General features: G+C 49.0%; 1 protein-coding gene across 1 annotated transcript in view; it reads right to left on the reverse strand.

Annotated features, from left to right (window-relative positions):
- The window catches only part of LOC128071024 (protein Shroom2-like), a 143682-nt gene that overhangs the window by 60312 nt on the left and 58701 nt on the right, over positions 1-24669 (reverse strand). The window contains exon 2 of the mRNA XM_052664018.1: positions 9066-9217. Coding sequence (XP_052519978.1) covers positions 9066-9217 — 152 coding nt within the window. The remainder of the gene's footprint in view (positions 1-9065; positions 9218-24669) is intronic.

Raw genomic sequence — 24669 nt, forward strand, 5'->3', positions numbered from 1 at the left:
ATTTCCTGCCTTTATACAGAAAGGGAAAAGAAGTGAAGATAAAAATTCCCAAGCGACCTCAATGGCTGAAACTGATACCAGACATCAAAGCAGCAAAGCCAAATGCCACGGCTGGCAGCATCCGCATGGGATCAAAGCCTCAGAGTTCCACCCCATGAAGCCGGGGCACCCCTTATCTGTCCCCTAGCCAGGACAAGCGCATACGTGTCTCCACCAGTCGTGTTCTCTGGATGTATTTACAGGAAAGACCACACAGACACGCCACACAATGAACACAGGCAGAAGGCGGACAGACTCAAAAGACTCGGCTGTCTTTCTGTTAACTTCTGCAAAGGGGGTTGGGGGGCGGCTATCTCACCCAGCACTGTTGTTGCTGTTGTTTACTCGATTAGTCCTGTCCCACTCTTTTGCGACCCCAGGGGCTGTAGCCCGCCGGGCTCCTCTGTCCATGGGACTCTCCAGGCAAGAATACTGGAGGGGATCTTCCCAATCCATAGGGATGGAACCCTGGATTGGCAGGCGGATTCTTTACCCACTGAGCCACCAGTGAAGCCCAACTCAGCACCAGAAACACTAAAAATGCTTTGTCCAAACCACCAGAAATCATAGTGCATATCCCCAGTTGTTGAACACACAGTTTCGTTCAAGTCAATGTTTTTATAAAAGTACCAACACAACTTTCTTGGCTGCATTTCAACCCTACAATGGATATTTTGGTCAAGATACCACAGACACTCAAAGCTGCAACCATTAACTAACTATAAATTTAAAAAAGGTACAACCATTAACATAACCAACTATAAATATAAATTAACATAACTACATATAACATAACTAAATATAAGCAACAGAGTTGGTGAGTCAAGAGTGTACAAACAAAAATATGTGCAACATTCTCTGCGTGCCTTAAGATATTAGAAACCATCACCTTTCCCACACCACATTTCATCAACATCACTTGCATGCCTTTCAACATCACTTGCATGCCTTTCAACGAAACACAAATCTTAACTGTTTACCACTCTCTTCTTGGCTCAGAGTAGGAAACATCTCACATAATTCACCTGATTCACTTGCTTAAGCCATACACTAAATCTACATCTGAAAAGAAGCAACCTTTCCCCAAATAAAGCAGTTCTGTTCCACACCCCCCCATTTTATTTAATAACAGCAAGTCTGATCTTTGTGGTGTTTTTTTTTTTACCCTCCTGATTTAACGTAATAAAAACAGCCCAAGCAAGACAACATCTGCCCAATATAAACCCGTGAGTCTACTCTATTTTAACAAGCAAGCAAGCATAGTGGGTAATGGCCATAAGCCCCCAAATGCTCAAAAGAGAACTTTTCCCCTAAAATGTGAATGATGTCTCTCAGACCACTCTGCAGAAGCATCCTGAATAAGACAGACACCCTGAACACACAGAGTTTCTGCCCCAGGAAGAGCTCTCCAGGAGGGGAAGGGGAGATGAGGAGAGGGGGAGAAGGGAGGGGGAAGGGAGAGGGGAGGGGAGGGGAGGAGGGAGATGGGAGGGGGAGAGAGAGAAGGGGAGGGGGAGAAAGGAGGGGGAAGGGGAGGGAGAGGTGGGGGGGAGAAAGAGGAGGGGGAGAATGGGGGAGGGGAGAAGTGAGGGGAGGGGAGAAGGGGGGATATGGGGGAGGGAGGGGAGGGGAGGGGGAGAAAGAGGGAAGCATCTCCAGTAATGAACACATACCCCTGAACACACAGTTTCCGTCCCAGGAAGAGCTCTCAAGAGCGAAGAGGGGCTGGGAAGAAGGGAGGGAAGGGGGACAGGGGGAGGGGGAGAAGGCGGGGGGAGGGGGAGAAGGGAGAAGAGGGGAGGGGGAGAAGGGGGGGAGGGAGGGAAGCATCTCCAGTAAGATACACATCCCCCTGAACATACAGCGTTTCTGTCCTAGGAAGAGCTCTAAGGAGGGGAGGGGGGCTGGGAAGAAGGGGAGGAGGGGGAGAAGGGGGAGGAATGGGAGAAGGGGGAGGGGAGTTTATAGCATGATACTCAGAAGAAATTTTCCATACGGTGATTGAAATTCCATGTATTCCTAAAAGGGAGCTAAACATACGGTCAATTGCCCAGAGCAGAGGACCGTGGATGAGGTTCGGGCGCTATGCATGCAGAGGTTTTTAATGCATGTTTGACAGCACCCAGCAGACACAGCCTGAACCAGCACTGGTGAGAACTCCCCATTCCTCAGCACGTCTCCATCAGCGTCTCCAACAGCAAGGGGCTTACGGACACCCCCATTAATCTGGAAAATGCCACAAGTGACGCAGCTTGGGGTCTTAACCTTTTCCAGGTGGCATGACCTTGGTGGCCGTCCAGCAAAACAGCTGGCGGCCCTCAGGGAAATACCAGGGGCCCTCAGGGAAATACAGGCAGCCCTCAAGGAAATACCGCTGCCCATATCCCTCCCACACCTGCCCATCAAGATCTCCAGGGCGGGGAAGACAGGTGTACCGAAGACAGACCAGGAGACGTTCCCACATCCGCCTGAACTTCCCTGTGTGCAGCAGTTCCGTGGCTAAGAAAGAGGGAACAACAAAGTGCCTAGGAGGTAGGCCAGCGGCTCCTCCTGCTCCCCGAGTCCTGACTCCAGGCAGACGCCAGGATGAGCCTGGGCACCTCAGAGGAGGACGTATGCGCACCTATGGGGCTCCTGTGACCCTTCTTTGTTCCCTGACAACACGACCCTGGGAGGGAGGCAGTGCTGGCTCTCATCCGTCCAGGAAAGAAGCTTGGCTGCAGACAGACAGTGATCGGGGCTCTGGTCCCCCAAGGCACTGCCTTCTGGGCCCCAGCTTCTAAATAATGACAAGATACGTGGGGCCTGAGAAACCAGATGTCTCCACTTTGTGACGCTAGGCAAGGACGAGAAAGACAAACACACCCAGCAGACATCACCAGTGGGAGAGAAGTATGTCAACCACAATTCCCACTTTGGGACTGCCCTGGTGGTCCAGTGGTGAAGAATCATCCGCCTGGCAATGCAGGGGTTGCACGTTCGATCCCTGGTCCGGGAAGATGCCCCAGGCCTCGGAGCAACCAAGCCCACGTGGGACCACTACTGAGCCCATGCTCCAAAACAACAGAAGCCACTGCAATGGGCAGCGCACACACTGCGAACAGAGTAGACCACCGCCCCCACCAGCTCCCCACAACCAGAGACAAGCCTGTGCAACAACGAAGACCTAGCATAGACCCCGCCCTCAAAAGAAAACAAAAAACAAGACCAAACCAACCAACCAAAAAAGACTGCCCATGTTGTTCACAAAGCCTGTTTCACCTTGAGGTGCGTACATGGCTTTCTGCAGAACCTCCCAGAACAACCCAAGCTGCACTGGCCACTCTCACCATCAGGACCCTAAGCTGTCCTCAGTCTTTATCAGAAAAGCCACCTTTTTCTTAAGGTGCCTGGGGTGGTTAGGTACTTAAGGGTTAAGGAAGCGCCGCTGCCATCTGGTCAACCTCCAACATTGGATTACTTGTGCGTTGGTGGCTCAGTCAACGAATTCACTGCAGAGTGCCTTTATAATCACTTAAAAAAAAACAAAAACAAGTATGTGATCTACTGTGGAGTTCTACATGGAATCTGGGTCTCCTGCATTGCAGGTGGTCTCTTTACCTGACTGAGGCACCAGGGAAGCCTCAGGCATAAAACACTAGAACACTGCTCTTCTCAGACATACAAGTCAGATTAGTGATTGCCTAGGGATGGAGACAGATGAGAATGGGGAGATTAGACAGAGAAGGATACGGGCTTCCCAGGTGGTGCAGTGGTAAAGAATCTACCTGCCAATGCAGGAGACACAGGGCACTTGGGTTCAATCTCTGGGTCGGGAAGATCCGGGAGAAAGGAACAGCAACCCACTGCAGTATTCTCGCCTACAGAATCCCATGGACTAAGGAGCCTGGCGGGCTAGAGTCCATGGGGTGGCAAAGAGTCAGACATGACTGAGTGATCAAGCAGAGAAGGATACATGTTATTGATTTAAGGACTCAATTTTAAAAGCACTCACAGGACTTCCTGGGTATACCTAGTGGCTAAGACTCCATGCTCCCAATGCAGGGGGCCCAGGTTCAATTCCTGGTCAGGGGACATGCTGAGGCTAACACCTGGCACAGCCAAACCAAAAAAAAATAATTTAATTTAAAAATATAACTTAGTTTGGAGTTTTAAAAGTCCTTACAATGTGCATCATCTCACACGCTAGTAAAGTAACGCTCAAAATTCTCCAAGCCAGGCTTCAGCAATACGTGAACCGTGAACTTCCAGATGTTCAAGCTGGTTTTAGAAAAGGCAGATAAACCAGAGATCAAATTGCCAACATCCGCTGGATCATGGAAAAAGCAAGAGAGTTCCAGAAAAACATCTATTTCTGCTTCAATGACTATGCCAAAGCCTTTGACTGTGTGGATCACTATAAACTGTGGAAAATTCTTCAAGAGATACGCATATCAGACCACCTGACCTGCCTCTTGGAGAAACCTGTATGCAGGTCAGAAAGCAACAGTTAGAACTGGACATGGAACAACAGACTGGTTCCAAATAGGAAAAGGAGTACGTCAAGGCTGTATATTGTCACCCTGCTTATTTAACTTCTATGCAGAGTACATCATGAGAAACGCTGGGCTGGAAGAAGCACAGGCTGGAATCAAGATTGCTGGGAGAAATATCAATAACCTCAGATATGCAGATGACACCACCCTTATGGCAGAAAGTGAAGAGGAACTAAATAGCCTCTTGATGAAAGAGGAGAGTGAAAACTTGGCTTAAAGCTCAACAGTCAGAAACCATAGATCATGGCATCTGGTCCCATCACTTCATGGGAAATAGATGGGGAAACAATGAAAACAGTTACAGACTTTATTTTGGGGGCTCCAAAATCACTGCAGATGGTGATTGCAGCCATGAAATTAAAAGACGCTTACTCCTTGGAAGGAAAGTTATGACCAACCTAGATAGCATATTCAAAAAGCAGAGACATTACTTTGCCAACAAAGGCCCGTCTAGTCAAGGCTATGGTTTTTCCAGTGGTCATGTACAGATGTGAGAGTTGGACTGCAAAGAAAGCTGAGCACTGAAGAATTGATGCTTTTGAACTGTGGTGTTGGAGAAGACTCTTGAGAGTCCCTTGGACTGTAAGGAGGTCCAGTCAGTCCATCCTAAAGGAGATCAGTCCTGGGTGTTCACTGGAAGGACTGATGCTAAAGCTGAAACTCCAATACTTTGGCCACCTTATGCGAAGAGCTGACTCATTGGAAAAGACCTTGATGCGGGGAGGGATTGGTGGCAGGAGGAGAAGGGGACGACAGAGGATGAGATGGCTGGATGGCATCACTGACTCGATGGACATTAGTTTGAGTGAACTCCGGGAGTTGGTGATGGACAGGGAGGCCTGGTGTGCTGCGATTCATGGGGTTGCAAAGAGTTGGACACGGCTGAGCGACTGAACTGAACTATGTGCATCGTCAGGATTTAAAGCAGGAATTCACCGTGTGGCAGGTGACGGTAACAGATTCTAATATTAACTAGCTCCCTGGTTTGTAAAATTCACCCGTTTATAAAATTTTATTCATATTTCTGGGCAAAATCCATTTCAGAGTTTTCCAGCAGGCAAAATAACACCTCCCTGTGTGCGTGCTCTGTCACTCAGTCGTGTCCGACTCTTTGCGACCCCATGGACTGTAGCCCACCAGGCTCCTCTGTCCATCGGATTCTCCAGGCAAGAATACTGGAGTGGGTTTCCACTTCCTCCTCCAGGGGATCTTTCCAACCCAGGGATTGGACCTGTGTCTGCTGCATTTGCAGGCGGATTCTTTACCACTGAGCCACCTGGGAAGCCCAAATAATACCTACACACAGCATTAAAATTTAATATAAAATGACTTAGAATTTTTAAAAATATCTAAGCTTGTTATTCAAAGTGTGTGTGTGTTTTTTTTTTAAAAAAAGCATCTGAACCAACCACTTGTTTTGGTTTTATAACGTGTTATACATGTTCTGTTACTTACATTCCTAAGCTCAGTCACTCAGTTGCCTCCGAGTCTTTTCGACCCCATGGACTGTAGCCCTCCAGGCTCCTCTGTCCATGGGATTCTCCAGGCCAGAATACTGGAGTGGGTTGCCATTTCTTTCTCCACGTTACTTAGATTACTAAGCCCTTCCAAACTAGATAATCATTCTGGACACCCATCACTTAAAGAGAACCTGGCTATGCAGAATGCAAAAGAGTCTATACTGGGGCCTCCCCTCTACCCTTCAGAGTCCAAATCTGACCGTGTTCCCATGGGTCTTTAGATACCCACTTGTCCCCACCAGCAAGCAGATCCCCAGGCCTCCTCTCCCTCCTCCCACCACCAGTTCTCACGGCTTGTGCTCCGAACAGAACTCAGATTGTCTTGTTTTCAGACCCTTACATATGTTCCTCGAATTCAGAACAAGCTTCTGAACGCATGCAAGGGTGTCCAACCCTTTCTGTCCACTGGACAGAAATGCCTATTTCAAGCAATAAAAGCATCTGTCACCTATCCCATCCACAAAGGCAGCGAAAACAAACTTCATAAGGTACATATTTTCTGACTCTAAACCTCCCAGGTGAGGAATGGACCATGATGACTTACACACACACAGACTTTGGTGCAAAGGCATCACAGCACAGCACTGTCTGCTACACGAATACTCCAGAAGCACCATAAACGTCTACACAGAGAGATCTGTTACCACATGGTGAACCATCCAGACCTCGGAGCATCATGGGGTCATTAGGACAAGTCATGAGTCAGACCTCAGGGTGCTCAATGTGGAACAAACTCCACTTTCATCTGTAAACACACAAGCACCTGTTTCTAAAAGGAAACCTAAGAGCACAGTACTGACATGGCAGCTCTCCGGAGAGGCAAAACGAGGGGATGGAGTTGGGGTGGGGGAAAGGCTGATGGATTCCATGCAGTTCTCTTTTGAAAGTGAATATTGGGACTTACCTGGTGGTCCCGTGGCTAAGAAACTGGGCTCTGAAAGCAGCACGCCAGGGGTTCTAGCCCTGGTCAGGGAACTAGATCCCAGGTACCACAGCTAAGACCTGGCACACCCAAATAAATAAAAATAAAATAAATATGACATGAAAAGTGAAATGTTTTCCCACGTCCACATGTCACTCTCAGTGCTGATAAATGCAGAATAAAAAAATCACACTTGGAGAAAACTGTAGCTGGTACTCCAGCAGCCACCCCTAAAGAGTGCTTGTTTTGACCACTGCGCAGTGAGCAAACCCTTTGGGGGCACTGCGTAAAACCCTGAGGTCAACACAGCTGACTGCTTCTGGAGGATCAAACCTGCTGCTGACCCCTGGGAACACACCACACTGAACCCCAAAGGCTTCTCCTCTTTAAAAGTGCAGAGGTCGATGAGGTGACCCCAAAGAAATGCTACACCACGACAGCATCTCTCACGCCCCTTCCACCCCGAAGGGCTCAGAAACAGCCACGCTGGGACACTATTTCCTGATTTACTAGGACAATCGCCTATTCCACAGAACAATGAGGCTGCTCCATTAATGTGGCAAAGAACAAAACTTTTTCCTTCTTCACTTTCAGAACCTCCTCCGTGGATGCTATTTTGGTTCCCCCCAAAAAATCCTTTGGGATATGTCTTCAAGTCTGTACTAAAAACTGAAGTGAGAGGGGAGGTCAATTTACTTTTTAAAATTTACAGCCTATCTTGGAAAAGACTGGACTAATTCTGTTAACAAAAGGCAGGTCAACACTGTACTGTGAATGAGCCAACTGTGAAATACCAAGTGGAGGATTATTTCTCTATATAAAAGCAGTCACGGGAATTTCTTGGCTGTGCAGTGGTTAAGACTCTGGCTCCATTACTTCCGGGCCCTGAGTCTGATCTCTTGTCAGGGAACTAAGATCTTGCAAGAATTCCATGGAATGCTCTAGGCACGAATACTGGAGTGGGTAGCCGTTCCCTTCTCCAGGGGTTTTTCCCAACCCAGGGATCGAACCCGGGTCTCCCACATTGAAGGTGGATTCTTTCCCAGCTGAGCCACCAGGGAAGTCCAAGAATACTGGAGTGGGTAGCCTATCCCTTCTCCAGGGGATCTTCCCGACCCAGGAACTGAACCGTGGTCTGCTGCACTGCAGGCAGATTCTTTACCAGCTGAGCCACCAGAGAAGCCAGGAAGCTTTGTAGCCAGCGTGGCCCAAAACAATCACCAAAACCTCTGAGCTGCCCAGCTGTACTGTTCTAGTTCCTACATGTAAAAGCATCATGTCCCCAATTTCACTCTCTGACCCCCTCAAATTATCCCAACTCCTATTCACAATTTGCTTTCTATGTAAGTATGCTTGCCTGCCCCAGAGCTCAGTACAGTGCTAGAAACACCTGGATGTCTGCATACATCACTCCACGTTAGCATGAGACCCGAAAATCCGGTAGCCTGCCACCTTGCATTAAAAATGGGCCATGACACTTTGCTTCATTTAGAGAATCAGCTATTGCCAGGGTTAAGACTTAAGGAATCAAAATCACTTCATAAGTCAAAAATTAACACTCAGCAGTAATGAAAGAAGGAATCTTGTAAGAACTGACCGTTACCAGGAGCTCTGCTCAATACTATGTGACAAGCACAGGAAAAGAATCTAAAAAAGAGTGTGTGTATACATGTATGTATGTATAACTGATTCACTTTGCTGTCTTTTCCAAAGAGTCAGCCGTTTGCATCAGGTGGCCAAAGTATCAGAGGTTTAGCTAAGTTAACTATACTCCAACATAAAACTAAGTAAAACAAAGAAGAAAAGGAAATCTTTCAAATTTGTGATGTTGGATTCATCCTTGGCCAAGAGATGAATCACTCATGTACTTCCTAAGTGTACACGCTCACACATGTATGCACAGACACACACACACACACACACACACACACACACACACACACGTCCACATCAGGACTGTCACAGTTGACACAGGGCAGCCAACAGACTCCACGCTTTGACGGCCTGCTCATCTCTGTTCGTAAACAAGGCTTGACGCCCAGGTCTTACCTTTTCACCACCAGCTTCAGGGTCTTATGCGACCCCTTCACCAGGCAGATGGCCTCCTGTCTAAACCCAGACAGACCGACGTCATTGATGCCCACGATCTCGTCTCCAGCCAGCAGTTTGTCCATGGCCGCAGCTTTGCTGCCTTCTTCAACCTGCAATGCAGTAAGAGGGTCCATGAGCTCCCCACACCGAATGAGCAAACCAATCCCCAGGACGCAGACAGGAGGATGTGTTGGTGACAGCTCCATGCCACCCACCAGTTCTCGGACGACCCAGGAGTGAAGGGATCCAGCTTGGGCCCCGATTCCCTGTGGCAGACCAGGGATGCACCCTTCCCCTGGTTTCTGCATCTGCAAGGCCTACCTTTTACGGAAGCGGCAGCAGAGTACACAGACACTCAAAAACACACCAGAAACAGGGGATCCAGACGGACCCCTTTCTCTCTGGATCTCCTTCCTCCAAAAAAAAAAAAAAAAAAAACAGATGGGTGTTTTAAAATTATTGACAAGTTATGTCTCACCCATCAATCCTGCACCTAGAGCTTCCCTGGGGGTCCTGTGGTTAAAGAATCTGCCTGCCAATGCAGGAGACATGGGTTAGATCCCTGGTCAGGGAAGAGTCCGTGTCCCACAGCGCAAGTAAGCTCGTGCACGACAAGCGCTGAGCCTGGGCTCCAGAGCCCGGGGGGCCACAACTACTGAAGCCTGTGCGCCCAAGAGCCCATGTTCTGCAACAAGAGAAGCCATCGCAATGAGACGTCCACATGCCGCAAGTGGACAGGGGCCCTTGCTCGCCACAGCTGGAGAAAGCCCACTCGCACCAACAAAACACCCACCGGAGCCAAAAAAACAGATTTTTTTTTTTTTTTTAAGTCCTGCCCCTAGGACTTTTTCTGTACAGGTTTCTTTCACTGTTTTTTTTTTTTCCTAATTTCTGTAACAGCTCTATTTAGCTATAAGTCAAATATACACCAACCCACCCATGTGCACACAGATGAATGGACTGTTAGTTGTACTCAGAGTCATCCAACCATCACCACCCACCCAGCTGAGAACAGGCTTCCTAAGCCCCGAAGAAACCTCGTGCCTGTCAGCAGTCACTCTCCAGCCCTCCCCGGAAACCATGTACGTGTACATGTACACGCACGTACTGTGGACATTTGATATACACAGTCATACAACAGGTGGGCTTTTGTGTCTGGCTTCCTTCACTCGTGATGTGTTTTCCAGGCGCGTCTGTGTTGACCCCTGTGTCGGAACTCCGTTCCTTTTTATGGCTGAGTGACACTCCATCATACCAATCGACCACATTCGATTTATCTGTTCATCAGGGATGGATATATTTACTTTGTTTCTACTTATTGGGCTATTCAGTCCGTTCAGCTCAGTAGCTCAGTCGTATCCGACTCTTTGCCACCCCACGGACTGCAGCACGCCAGGCCTCCCTGTCCATCACCCACTCCCAGAGTTTACTCAAACTCATGTCCATTGAGTCGGTGATGCCATCCAACCATCTCATCCTGTGTCGTTCCCTTCTCCTCTCACCTTCAGACTTTCCCAGCATCAGGGTCTTTTTCAATGAGTCAGTTCTTCACATCAGGTGGCCAAAGTACTGCAGTTTCAGTATCAGTCCTTCCAATGAACACCTAGGACTGATCTCCTCTAGGATGGACTGGTTGGATCTCCTTGCAATCCAAGGGACTCTCAAGAGTCTCCTCCAACATCACAGGTCAAAAGCATCAATTCTTCGGCGCTCAGCTTTCTTTAGAGTCCAACGGTCACATCCATACATTTGGCTGTCAGGGCCCCACATTTGTGTGTGAATATGCATCCTCATTTCCCTTGGGTGTACAACTAACTAGGAGTAGAATGTCGGGGTCCTGTGGTAACTAGGGTAAACATTTTGAGGACCTGCTAGACTGCTTTAAAAAAAAGTATCTATTTCGCTGTGCTGGGTCTTAGTTGCAACACGTGCCATCTTCCGTCTTCATTGTGGCATGGGGTCTTAGCTGTGGCAAGACCACAGGTCTTAGCTGTTCCTGACCATGGGATCAAACCCGTGTGTATAAAACACTTCCTACTCAGAGTTACACACAATATGTACACAAGTGGACTGACCAACTCCTTAAAAGGATTTTACGACTTTTATCCTGAGAATTTTCAATCTGTAAATCCTTAACCCAGCTTTCCTTATAGAGCAATAATCCAACTAAGCATCGAGTAAGCCATCAAGTAACCAATCTACTTTCTGTACCAGCGCCCTGCAAACTGTGTGCTGTGCTTAGTTGCTCAGTCGCCTCCAGCTCTCTGCGACCCCATGGACCGCAGCCCGCCAGGCTCCCCGTCCACGGGATTCTCCAGGCCAGAATACTGGAGTGGGCTGCCATGCCCTCCTCCAGGGGACCTTCCCAACCCAGGGATCGAACCCAGGTCTCCTGCACTGCAGGCAGATTCTTTACAGTCTGAGCCACTAGGGAAGCCCCAGAATACTGGAGTGGGTAGCCTGTCCCTTCTCCAGCAGAGCTTCCCGACCCAGGAATCGAACCAGGGTCTCCTGTACTGCAGGCGGATTCTTTACCAGCTGAGCTACCAGGGAAGCCCTATGACCCATGAATCAAATCTAGCCAGCTAGGACTTCCCTGGTGGGCCACTGGTTAAGACTCCGTGCTCCCAATGCAGGAGGCCCGGGCCCCATCCCTGGCCAGGGAAGATCCCACATGCCAGGTTGGGTGCCCTCCCCTCACCCTCCCTGCAGAAAATCCAGCCAGCTGTCTTATTTTTTTTTGGGTAAATAAAATTTTACTGGAATACAACCACACCCATTTGTTTATACACTGCTACAGTCGGGGGCCCATAAAGCCAAAAATATTTACTACTTGGCTTGTTACTTTAAAAACAAAAGCTGTCAACCCCTGTTCTACACCAAAAAGCCATTCTTTGTACAAACTGCTAGGAAAACTAGTGAAAAAGATGACTGTTTATGTGCATATCAGGGTACAATTTTGCAAGTTCTCTGCGCTCCCACTATATGCCAGGGCTGACCTGAAAATCAGTTCCAAACCTCACCAGGCACTAAAGCAAGGAAACGTTCCTCCTCTGGGGGTTGTAGAGCTGGAAACGAAGCCAGTGACAGGCTCAAAGATGAAACCACACGGTACTTGGATCCGTCTCTCCGCCTGCACCCAAGGACAACTCAACCTCTCCTTAGGGGTAACAGAGTAATTATTTATTGCAAGTTGACACCATAAACAAAACATAATGAACAAAATGACCACTCCAAACAGAACTATGAAGCAATTCGTTCGGCTAACGACAGGTTTCCAAGTCTAGACGATTTTTAATCCCAATGTAATGACAGATCCCAACGTTAATAAGCTTCCACCCGGCCAAAGTTACACACTCAGCCAGAAAAAGTCAAAGTGAAGGATATGTGCTGGAGAATTTAGGTTTCAACATGCCCCAGCTGGGGGTGCCAAAGGGCTGTGTCCAATCTGAGGGTCGGTGGGCAGTTACCTGGGGTGGGAGGGAGGTGGGAGTCCCCGGGGAAAAAGATGGAATGAGCAGCAGGGGAAGAAACTTAAAAGATTTCAGAGGCAGGGATGGAGGCTGCCCACACAGAAAACAGACCCATAAACAGCGGAGGACAGAATCCTTGGGCTGCCTGGCAGAAGAGGATGAAGGAGCAGGAGATGGAGGAGAAAGAAGGGATGGGTGTCCCCAAAGAGAAAACAACCAGACACGCGCAGAGCTGGTGAATCTGAGCATCACAAGAAAGCCTTTAGGTGAAACCATGACGATGGAGGAAGCTGCAGGGTCTTAGGACAGGTTCTGAAGGCAGCCCTTCCTACAGGCAACTCATTACCTGTAACGACTCGGCCACGACCTGGTGAGCTTTTCCGTCTCATCCCCGCAAACCCTTGCACGTGAGACTCTCTCAAAGTGCTATCATTAACGTCTGGCTAAGGGACTTGCCTGGAGGTCCAGTGGCTAAGACTCTGAGCTCCCAAATGCAGAGTGCCCAGGGTTCGATCCCTGGTCAGGGAACTAGATCCCATGTGCCACAACTAAAGATTCTGAACGCTGCAATGAAGATGGAAGATCTTCAATGAAGATCTGGCTCAGACAAATAAATGAAAAATTTTTTGAACAAAGGTCTGGCTTGACCCTGAAGCCCAAATCACATCTGGTTGCTTTCCTTCATCTGCAAAGACTTAACAACTCCTGTTCCAGCCTCAAAGACCGCATTTCAAGGCAGCCCATCTGCCTCACCCAAACCACACTCCACCTACACTCCCAGCAAAAACAAAATTGCTCCAGGTTTGGGAGACAGAGTAGCCGGGTATCTCTCTGCCTGCCTCAGCTTCCTTGCCATGACAAAGCATTTGTCCAACGTTTTTCATGTTCATGGCAAAGAGAGCTGCAAACCAGGCAGCTTTGAAGACCTTGGGTCTGTACTCTTGACCCCATCAAGCTTCTCCCGTGAGGAAGACTTCATTAGGCTTGAACCTGGTGAAGCCCAGACCTGAAGCTGGCCCTAGGGTGCCAGGAATACAGCTCTGCCTGTCGACTGTGTATAGTCTATCGTGCATTACACATGAGTCGTCCTGCCTCGAACGCATCGAGCATTGCATACACGCGCGCTCCTTTTATTGCCATCCTCTGTTTAACAGTCAAGAGAGCGCCGGGCATTGCCAGTCACAGAGGGCACCATCTGTAGAAGCCACAAACGGGGCAGTCCTGTTCTACAACCACCGGGCAAAGTTCTCAGTGTCCTTTGCTAAGGAAAAAAAAAAACTCCCTTTACAAAAAGGCAGGCAGGCAAGGACCAAGGAATCCACACCCACCCACGATGCCTGTCCATGTACCCCGGTCAAGCTCACTTGCCCAAGCTCACTTGCCAGGCCGAATATTCCGGTTTGGATTATTCAGTGGAATTCTGTTTGCCAAACTCCTGTTGAGTTTTTAGGGCTTCAAAGTGTCCAAAAATGAGCAGAGTGCCTTGCTATCCTGATGGAAACATTTACTCTGGAAACAGCAAGACAGAGGGAAGGGAAAAACAAAAGCCAGTCTATGGAAGTCTTTCTGGAAGCAAGCTTTCGTATTTCATCCAACGGATGTTGTTACAGATGATCGAAGATGACACCCACCAAGGGTGGGGGGACCCCGATTCTCATGAGAGCTGGGAGCCACTCAGGGAGGGACCGAGTCAGGGCAACGGGGGTGAGAGGGGAGGGGCTCAGGACTGGGGACGAAAGACCTTCACCCCCAGACAGCAGCTTGAAAGGGCCAGCAGAGATGGGGGTGGACATTCCATGGGAAGGGGTCAGGACTCGGGCCCATCTGAAGAATGTCAGCCTGGAAAGCGCAGCACCCTGGCAAGGGGAGCCTTTGAAGATAAGGCCAGAAAGAGGAAGATGAGGAATTTGACCTAGAGTTTCAGAAGCTGGAAGGATACCCTGGAGGCAGTGGTGGGGCGGGGTGGGGGAGGGGGTCCCAGAAGGCCTGGCAGAGAAGCAGAGGAGTGACCCTGTATCATGCGAGCAAACGCTTGTCTAGCAGCTTCATCCTCTAGGTAGATAGGAGAAAGCATCTCTCCTGCCCAGAACACATCACAGATCGGCAGCCGCACGTGCTAAAACCAAGACAGGCCAGGGAACACGAACGCAAGCAAGGACTCTGGCAGCTGGGAAGGCAGGCTGAGGGACATATTCATTGATGGACATCAAGGGCCACTGCAGGAAAGGGGTGTGCAGTAGAGCTCAGATACGGAGCTTTGATGGCCTGGGAAAATCGCAACCACCGGAGATCAGAACGGAAGGGCTCGGAGGAACGTTTAGATCCGGGATCAGATTTCAAAGGCCATGAATCATACCCGTGACTTATCAGCTATGACTAGAAAGCCATCCAGGGGAGAGTGTAAGACAGCACTGGCTTCTAGGAGCCAGGACAATCACTGACGTCAACTCCCCGGTCACCCTCCCGAGTTCCTTGTTCTCTGAAGCGAGAGCTGAGTCATCTAGGAAGAGGATCCAATTGCGAAGCAATCAGAGAGCGCATCTTTGGTAATGGAGAATCCCAGAGCGGCGGGGGTGGGGGGAATCAAAAACCTCCACTGAAATGTATCCAGACTTGCACATACTCTCATCACTGGTCTCTGTCTCCTTAGACAATCTCGGTGAGTATCTTATCAGCCATCTGTGGAATTCAAGCTTCCCAGGAACTCTCAGTTCAGTTCCCATTCTTCACACTCCCATGGACTGCAGCATGCCAGGCTTCCCTGTCCATCACCAGCTCCTGGAGCTTGCTCAAACTAATGTCCACTGAGTGGGTGATGCCATCCAACCATCTCATCCTCTGTCGTCCCCTTCTCCTCGGGCCTTCAATCTTTCCCAGCATCAGGGTCTTTCCCAGTGAGTCAGCTCTTCGCATCAGGTGGCCAAAGGATTGGAGCTTCACCTTCAGCATCAGTCCTTCCAATGAATATTCAGGACTGATTTCCTTCAGGATGGACTGGTTTGATCTCCTTGCAGTCCAAGGGGCTCTCAAGAGTCTTCTCCAACACCACAGTTCAAAAGCATCAATTCTTCGACACTCAGCTTTCTTTAGAGTCCAACTCTCACATCCATACATGACCATTGGAAAGACCATAGCTTTGACTAGACGGGCCTTTGTTGGCAAAGTAGTTGAGTGGAGAATCCCATGGACAGAAGAGGCTAGCAGGCTATGGTCCACAGGGTTGCAGAGAGTTGGACACAACTGAAGCGACTTAGCACAGCACATATGTCCTGAGCATCAGCTGACTAGTTCATGGAGGGGAATTTTTTTAACACAAAACATACTCAATGGCAATCTGGTGTCACAATTGTGCACAAAATATGTCTTGAACATTTAAAATGACCTTGACTCCCAGGGGTTTTAGTAGAATCACTTCCCAAAGAAAAGCACTCCTTGATCTTGGCTCTTTCTTGTTCCACATCATGACACTCCAATCTCCCATAATGTGCCATGAACATGCCACGAAAAAGTGAAAATCGAGCATGCAGTGCTTACAATATTAAACAATGAGTTAACGGGACCTATATGATGGCACAGCCTATCAATATTTGGTTCCTCTTGGTGGCTTAAATGGTAAAGCATCTGCCTGCAATGCAGGAGACCTGGGTTCAATCCTAGGGTTGGAAAGATCCCCTGGAGAAGGAAATGACACCCCACTCCAGTAACTCTTGCCTGGAAAATCCCATGGACGGAGGAGCCTGGTAGGCTATAGTCCACGGGGTTGCAGAGAGTCGGACATGACTGAGCAACTTCATTAAGGAAAAGTAGCTTCTGCATTTTAGGCTAGAAAGTCACTGGAATATCTGTTTAGAAAGGAAAGTTAAGTTGCTCAGTTGTTTCCAACTCTTTGCAACCCCATGGGCTGTAGTCTACCAGGTTCCTCAGTCCATGGAATTTTCCAGGCAAGAGTACTGGAGTGAGTTGCCATTTCCTTCTCCAGGGGAGCTTCCCAAACCAGGGGTTGAACCCAGGTCTCCCGCATTGCAGGCAGACACTTTACCATCTGAGCCACCAGGGAAGCACCAGGAAGTTTAGAAAGGAAACTATGTAGTTTTTTAGATGTTCAGTACCTACATTAAGAAGGGTGTACATTGTTTACAATGGCCAGGACGTGGAAGCAACCTAGATGTCCATCAGCAGATGACTGGATAAGAAAGCTGTGTGGTACATATACACAATGGAGTATTACTCAGCCATTAAAAAGACTGCATTTGAATCAGTTCTAATGAGGTGAATGAAACTGGAGCCGATTATACAGAGTGGAGTAAGTCAGAAAGAAAAACACCAATTCAGTATACTAATGCACATATATGGAATTTAGAAAGATGGTAATGATGACCCTGTATGCGAGACAGCAAAAGAGACACAGATGTAAAGAACAGACCTTTGGAGTCTGTGGGAGAAGGCGAGGGTGGGATGATTTGAGAGAATAACCTTGAAACATGTATATTACCATATGTGAAACAGATCGCCAGTCCAGGTTCGATGCATAAGACAGGGTGCTTGGGGGTGGTGCACTGGGATGACCCAGAGGGATGGGATGGGGAGGGAGGTGGAAGGGGGGTTTAGGATGGGGGACACATGTACACCCGTGCCTGATTCATGTCAATGTATGGCAAAACCCACTACAATACTGTAAAGTAATTAGGCTCCAATTAAAATAAATTAATTTTTTAAAAAACAAGGGTGTACACACTGAACTGCGTACAAATCCTCAAAACAACCAATAAAACTTCAATTACAGGAAAATTACTTTCCTCGTGCTTGACTAAATGTTATCTCGAAAAACAAGAAAAGTGGTAACCACCTCCACATGCCCGAAAAAAAGCCTAAGAAGAAACCCTCAAACCCACGTCGTACATTTCAGATTCAGATGAACAAGTCTGCATTTAGTCCTGCACATAAGAACATAAGGATGCACCCTGAAGATTCTAACACACTCCCTCCACTCATTGCCAAGGTGAGGGCTGCATCACACAGGGCTCCAAGACCAAGAAAGGCAGACGTGGCCTGGAGAAGCGGACAGAGCCAGGCTGATGGACAGAGCAGGCCAAGGGGAAGTCTGAAGGACCTGGAGGCATCAGAGGCTGCAGTTAGCAACAAGAAGTCCACAGAGAAAGAGGAAAGATGCTGACTGCTCAAGAAGACCGTTTAAGAAACATAATTTGGGGGGGCGGGGTGTGGGGGGGCGCGGATCTTCCCTGGTGGTCTAATAGATACGAATTGCTTGCCAGTGGAGGGGAGACAGGTTCAATCCCTGGTCTGGGAAAATCCCACACGTTGCAGAGTAACTAGTCCCATGGGCCACAACTATTGAGCCTGTGGTTTAGAGCCTGGGAGCCGCATCCAGTGAGCCCACGTGCTGCAAGTATGGAAGCCCTAGCGCCCGAGAGCCCACGCTCTGCAACACGAGAAGCCACCACAATGAGAAGCCTGTGCACGACAAATGGAAAGTGACAATGTTAGTTGCTCAGTCGTCTCCAACTCTCTGTGACCCTGTGGATTCTAGCCCGCCAGGCTCTTCTGTCCATGGGATTCTCCAGGCAAGAATACTGGAGTGGGATGCTATCCCACTGGAGTGGGATCCCCCTCCTCCAGGGGATCTTCCCCACCCAGGGATGGAACTCGGGTCTCCATAATTGCAGGCAGATTCTTTACCATTTGAGCCACCAGGGAAGCCCACCTCAGCTACTGGGTAGCCCTTACCTGCTGCGACTAGAGAAAGCCCTTGTGCAACAAGGAAGACCCAGCACAGTCAAAAACAAATGCATTAATTGTTGTTCAGTAGCTCAGTCCTGTTCAACTCTTTGTGACCCCATGGACTGCAGCACGCCAGGCTGCCCTGTCCTTCACCATCTCCGGTGTTTGCTCAAACTCATGTTCATTAAGTCGGTGATGCCATCCAACCATCTCATCCTCTGTAGTCCCCTTCTCCTCCTGCCCTCAATCTTTCCCAGCATCAGCGTCTTTTCTAAGGAGTCAGCTCTTTCCGGCAGGTGGCCGAAGTATAAGAAAGCTTCAACTTCAGCATCAGTCCTTCCAATGAATATTCAGGACTGATCTCCTTTAGGATGGACTTGTTGGAGCTCCTTGCAGTCTAAGGGACTCTTAAGAGTCTTCTTCAATAGCACAGTTCAAAAGCATCAAACACATAAATAAAACAGTGCAATTTTTAAAAAAGAAACACAAAGGGAAGGAAATTTGCATCAGGGGGTCAGTGGTAGCAATTCAGAACCCAAGCGAGACTTGACGGGAACCCTGACAGGACTGTTCAACTCTGAGCCCAGAGCCCACAGCCTCCCCAGGGGAAGACGAAGCCCAAGGTACATGGCTGCTCTCTAAGAGGGGTGAACGTCCAGGGCCTCAGAGCTCTGTGGAGTCCTGAGCCTCAGGGATAGCACAGCACTTCGAAGAACACAGGCCAACCCGTGGAGGGGATGCTGTGTGCAGGGCAACACCCAGGGGGCATTTTCGGAACACCCCTGCCTGGCGAGGGGAAGTCACAATCCAGGAAAAAGGTGTGCAGAGGATACCCATTCCAGTGCCACGCCAGTTAGCAATGCAGTGCGTCTTAAGCACAAATCACCAGTCACCAGCTGAGTGGTGATACTGGGGCTGCACACAGGGACCTTTGCCGGGGGGGGGGGGGGGGGGGGGGGGGCGGGGCAGGCTGTGCCTCGGGAAGTGTCGTCAGCAGAGGGCACCAGAGGGACACTGGTGACGTCAGTGTCCCTCTGAAGTCAGCCCTGCTCCCGAGAGAAGGCAGTGTCTTGACTCTTTTCAAACCAATGGACTGCAACACGCCAGGCTTCCCTGTCCTTCACCATCTCCCAGAGCTTGCTCAAACTCATGTCCATTGACTCGGTGATGCCATCCAACCATCTCATCTTCTGTTGTTGCCTTCTCCTCCTACCTTCAATCCTTCCCAGTATCAGGGTCTTTTCCAAGGAGTCAGTTCCTCGTATCAGGTGGCCAGAGTACTGGAGTTTCAGCTTCAGCATCAGTCCTTTCAAAGAATGTTCAGGACTCACATCATTTAGGATGGACTGGTTGCATCTCCTTGCAGTTCTGTTGCTCAGTCATGTCTTGCCTCTTTTCAAACCAATGGACTGCGGTGTGCCAGGCCTCCCTATCCACTGCCAGCTCCCGGAGCTTGCTCAAACTCGTGTCCGCCGCATTGGTGATACCATCCAACCATCTTCATCCTCTGTCGTCCCCTTCCCCATCCCGCCTTCAATCTTTGCCAGCATCAGAGAGGTCACCAGCCTCAAGTCCAGAAGTGGTCACTGTTCCTTCCAGCTGCTGTACTCTTCAGAGCTCTCTTTACCCCAAGGAGCACTTAAGTAAATCATTCTTCACTAAGTTAATAATAAGGAAATGTCTGCTGATAGTAATTCTTTACACCCGGGGTGGTAAACTTCTGCACGGAGAGAGCCATATAGTAAGTTATTTTAAGCTTTGTTGGGGGGTGGGGGTGGTGTCTTCCGGTCTCCATGGCAACCACACAACCCCACCCAACAGACGAGCTGGAAGGGGCGTGTTGGTATGTGGCCAGTGCCCAGAAGCCTGCCTTCTATTAAGCAGCCCCTGTTCCAATTACCGCGCGCTTTCTGCCTCCCAACCGGACCCTGACAGATAGACAATTTCGTGTGACAAGCACGGTGATGGAGGCATACATGGGCCCCAGCATCACAGAGCGGGGAGCAGTCAGACCAGAGGATTCGAAGAGGGGCTGACGATCAGGGATGCTTTCACAGAGATGAGGGTGAAGGCGCTAGGATGTCAGACTGAGCCCTACCACTTCACTGCAAGTTGGAGAACCGAAAGCGTTCATGGCTCAGTCATGTCCGACTCTTTGCAACTGCATGGATCGTAGCCCGCCAGGGTCCTCTGTCCATGGGGATTCTCCAGGCAAGAATACTGGAGTGGGTTGCCATGCCCTCCTCCCTCAGGGGATCTTCCCGACCCAGGGATCGAACCCAGGTCTCCAGTATGGCAGGCAGATTCTTCACCATCTGAGCCCAGCAGGGAAGCCTGACTGGAGAGAACTGGAGAATGAAGCCCACTTTATTGTTCTCGGTCTCAGTTTTCCACTCAAAACAATTCTGACAAGAGTTGGGGGGGGTGGGGGGCCTGACAACCCAAGACCTTGCAAAGAATAAAAGGGAGACAAATTACGAAAATATGTTGCAAATTCAGAGTCTTATGCAAGTATTATTTAGAAAGCACATTATTTAGAATTTGCTGGCATTCCAATCAGGACTGCAACCCAGGGGAGGCTTCTGGACTCTCAAGTTCCGTGACAAATGTGTCCCATTCCTAATCAATAACACGAGGAAATGAGACGCTTAAGGGGCAAAGGGAGATTGCTCCGTTTACAAACACACCAAAGCTACTTGCGTACACTGGTTTCTAAGTCCCTGCATACCACACTGTTTGGGGGGAAAGTAAGCCCCAAAGTTCAGTTATCCTAGAAGCTCAGTTTATTGTCAACGTCATACCACACTGTTTGGGGGGAAAGTAAGCCCCAAAGTTCAGTTATCCTAGAAGCTCTTACTGTTTATTCTCAACCTACAGTTTCTTTTACCCGTGATGAGCTACTATACAGCTTTACAGAAAACTTTTAAAATACAACTCGTCGCCATTCACAAGTCGGCGGGGGGGGGGGGGGGGGTGTCTTACAAAAGTTTCACCTAAATGGATTATGTGGAAACTAGACCACACGTCCCCCATTTGAAACACACACACACACAAATGCAGTTTAAGTTCTCAGGCTAAGACACAAATACCTCTCTAAAAAATGTCGTTTATATATGCATGCTCATGGCTGATTCGGGCTTCTCAGGTGGCACTAGTGGTAAAGAACCCACCTGCCAACATAGGAGACATAAGAGACGGGTTCAATCCCTGGGTGAAGAAGATCCCCTGGAGGAGGGCAGGGAAACCCACTCCAGTATTCCTGCCTGGAGAATCCCATGGACAGAGGAGCCTGGCGGGCTACAGTCCATGGGGTCGCAGAGTCAGACACAACTGAAGTGACTTAGCACACACGCACGCATGGCTGACTCAAGTTGTTGTACGGCAGAAACTAACACAACATTGTTGTGCAGTTATCCACTAATTAAAGGAAAAAGATGTTATGGTTTACAGACTATGGTTTTTGCAATCAACCAAAGGGGAAAAAGCAAATATGCCTTCTCCACAGTTGGCTCTCTGATATATGTGCTATATGCACAGGTCAGGTGTTCCTAACTTAGGCATAGCTCTGGGTCCTCTTGGTTAGAATGGGGACTACGTTTTCTAGAAACTCTATTTCCATATGGTTCATTAGATTGGGTCCAAAGGAAACTTTGTCAAAGGATGGAAGGCGAAAGCTATGGTTTTCCCAGCAGTCATGCATGGATGTGAGAATTGGACCATAAAGAAGGCTGAGCACTGAAGAACTGATGCTATTGAACTGTGGTGTTGGAGAAGACTCTTGAGAGTCCCTTGGGCAGCAAGGAGATCCAACCAGTCCATCCTAAAGGAGATCAGTTCTGAATATGCATTGGAAGGACTGATGCTGAAGCTGAAACTCCAATCCTTTGTCCATCTGATGCAAAGAGCCAACTCATTGGAAAAGACCCTGATGCTGGGAAAGATTGAAGGCAGGAGGAGAAGGGGATGACAGAGGATGAAACGGTTAGATGGCATCACTGATTCAATGGACATGAGTTTGAGCAAGCTGATTTCCTTTAGGATGGACTGGATGGATCTCCTTGCAGTCCAAGGGACTCTAAAGAGTCTTCTCCAACACCACAGTTCGAAAGCATCACCGGATGTGAAGAGCCGACTCGTTGGAAAAGACCCTGACGCTGGGAAAGATTGAAGGCAGGAGGAGAAGGGGACGACAGAGGATGAGATGGTTGGATGGCATCACTGACTCCATGGACATGAGTTTGAGCAAGCTCCAGGAGATGGTGAAGGACAGGGAAGCTGGGCCTCTCCTGGTAGGAAGATAAGCAGTGATAGGGGGTGAAGAGAAACTGGAGGCCACTGGGCACTTCTGCATCACTTTCACCTTCTGTCTTTGTCCATGGGGTTGCAAAGAGTTGGACATGACTTAGTGAATGGACAACAAGTTTTTTAAAATTGTGCTTTATCCCACCCCACACAAAATTTATTGTCACCATTTTTTTCAATATACAGAAACTTATTTACTTTCTATACACTATGAACAAACAACCCAAAAATAAAATGAAGAATACAATTTCACTTACAATAGTCTGAAGGGGCAGAGACATTCCAGTGATAAATTTGATGAGAGTGAAAGTCGCTCGGTCGTGTCCAATTTTTTGCGACCGCATGGACTATACACTCCATGGAAAATTCTCCAGGTCAGAATACTGGAGTGGGTAGGCTTTCCCTTCTCCAGGGGAATGTTTCCAACCCAGGGATCGAACCCAGGTCTCCCATCGTGCAGGCAGATTCTTAACCAGCTGAGCCAAGGGAAGCCCAAATTTGATTAAAAAGAGGAGGGTAAAACTTGAACCCTGAAAACTACAAAACATTGCTTTGGAAGAAGTTATCTAAGTAGCTGACAGGGCATGCCACAGTCATAGACGGAATTGCTGACGCTGTTATTTAATAAGACGTGTCGCCCATTTTTAAGTGTACCGTTCAGCAGCGGTCTTTATAATCACATGATGTGTAAGTGAGCCCTAGGAATTCACCTTGCAAAAGCGGCACCGGATCCATCAAGCATTTCTCCCAGTCCTTGGCCGCAACCGCTCTGCCCTTCTGTCTCCAGAACCCGACTCCTATGGATGCCGTGTGCAAGTGGAGTCTCACCGGACTGTCCTCTGGGCCTGGTTATAGCCCTCGAGGTTCACGCACATGACCGCAGGCCGCGTGCAGCACCCGTTTTCTAATGCTAATCTTCTATCCTATGTCGACGCTGCATTCCCTTTATCCTTTCACCTGCCGATGGAAGCCTGGGCTGCTGTCTGACTCTTTGCCAGCCCCATGGACTGTAGCCCGCCAGGCTCCTCTGTCCATGGGGCGGATGCAAAAATTGCTATGACCAGTTGGGAAAACAGGTGGAAAAACCTTCAAGTCTCCTGTGTATTCACCAAAAGACCTGTGTAAGAATGACCACACCAGCACCACCCATACCAGCTAAAACACAGAAATAAGCCAAATGTCCAGCCAACAACAAAAACAAAAAACATGGGATACAGACTTCCCTGGTGGCCCAGTGGCGAAGACTCCAAGCTCTCAATGCAGGGGGGCCCCAGGTTTGATCCCCAGTCAGGGAACAAGGTCCCACATCTCACAACTAAGATCAAAGATCCTGTGTGCCCTGCAACTAACACCCAGATGCAGCCAAATAAGTAAATATTTTTTTAAAAAATAATAAAGTAAAATAAAATATGGATGGGCTAGCTGAACGCTGGGATACCTCAGCACGTTTCCCCCCCGGGTACCAGTGATGTTCAGGGCTGGATATTCCTCTGTGATGGGGCTATCCCTTACCTGGAAGATGTCTACGATCACCATTCCTAGTCTCTGCCCACTGGATGTCAGCGGCATCCCCCACCCCCACCACTGCCCCAATAACATCTGGAATGTACCCAGATACTGTGCAGTATATACCCTTAGGGACAAAAGCTATCATTCCCAACTGGGAACCTCCGCTTGAGAAAGGATAAAGTGCCTGCCACACTCATGACAACCCTCGGTGGAGCACACAAACAGGAGACAGGACAGCTCTGAAACGCCCTTTCGACTTCCTGCCCTGTGAAGATGCATCCACCATGCCAGGACACTGGCAGCCTCCTGCCTCCCACAGAATGTCTTGCAAGAACTCCCCTGGCGATCCAGCGGTGAAGACCCCATGCTTCCGATGCAAAAGGCGCGGGTTCGACCCCTGGTCAGGGAAACGGACCCTGCAAGTAACGCCACTGCCGTGCAACGTGGCCCCCAAAATTAAAGATCTCCCAGCAGCAACGGGAGAGAGGCTGGCCATCAGGCCGAGTGGAGGCCCTGTGTTCAGTCCAGTCCCACTACTG

Source organism: Budorcas taxicolor, chromosome Y (assembly GCF_023091745.1).
Source record: "Budorcas taxicolor isolate Tak-1 chromosome Y, Takin1.1, whole genome shotgun sequence".
NCBI classification, from domain to species: Eukaryota; Metazoa; Chordata; class Mammalia; order Artiodactyla; family Bovidae; genus Budorcas; species Budorcas taxicolor.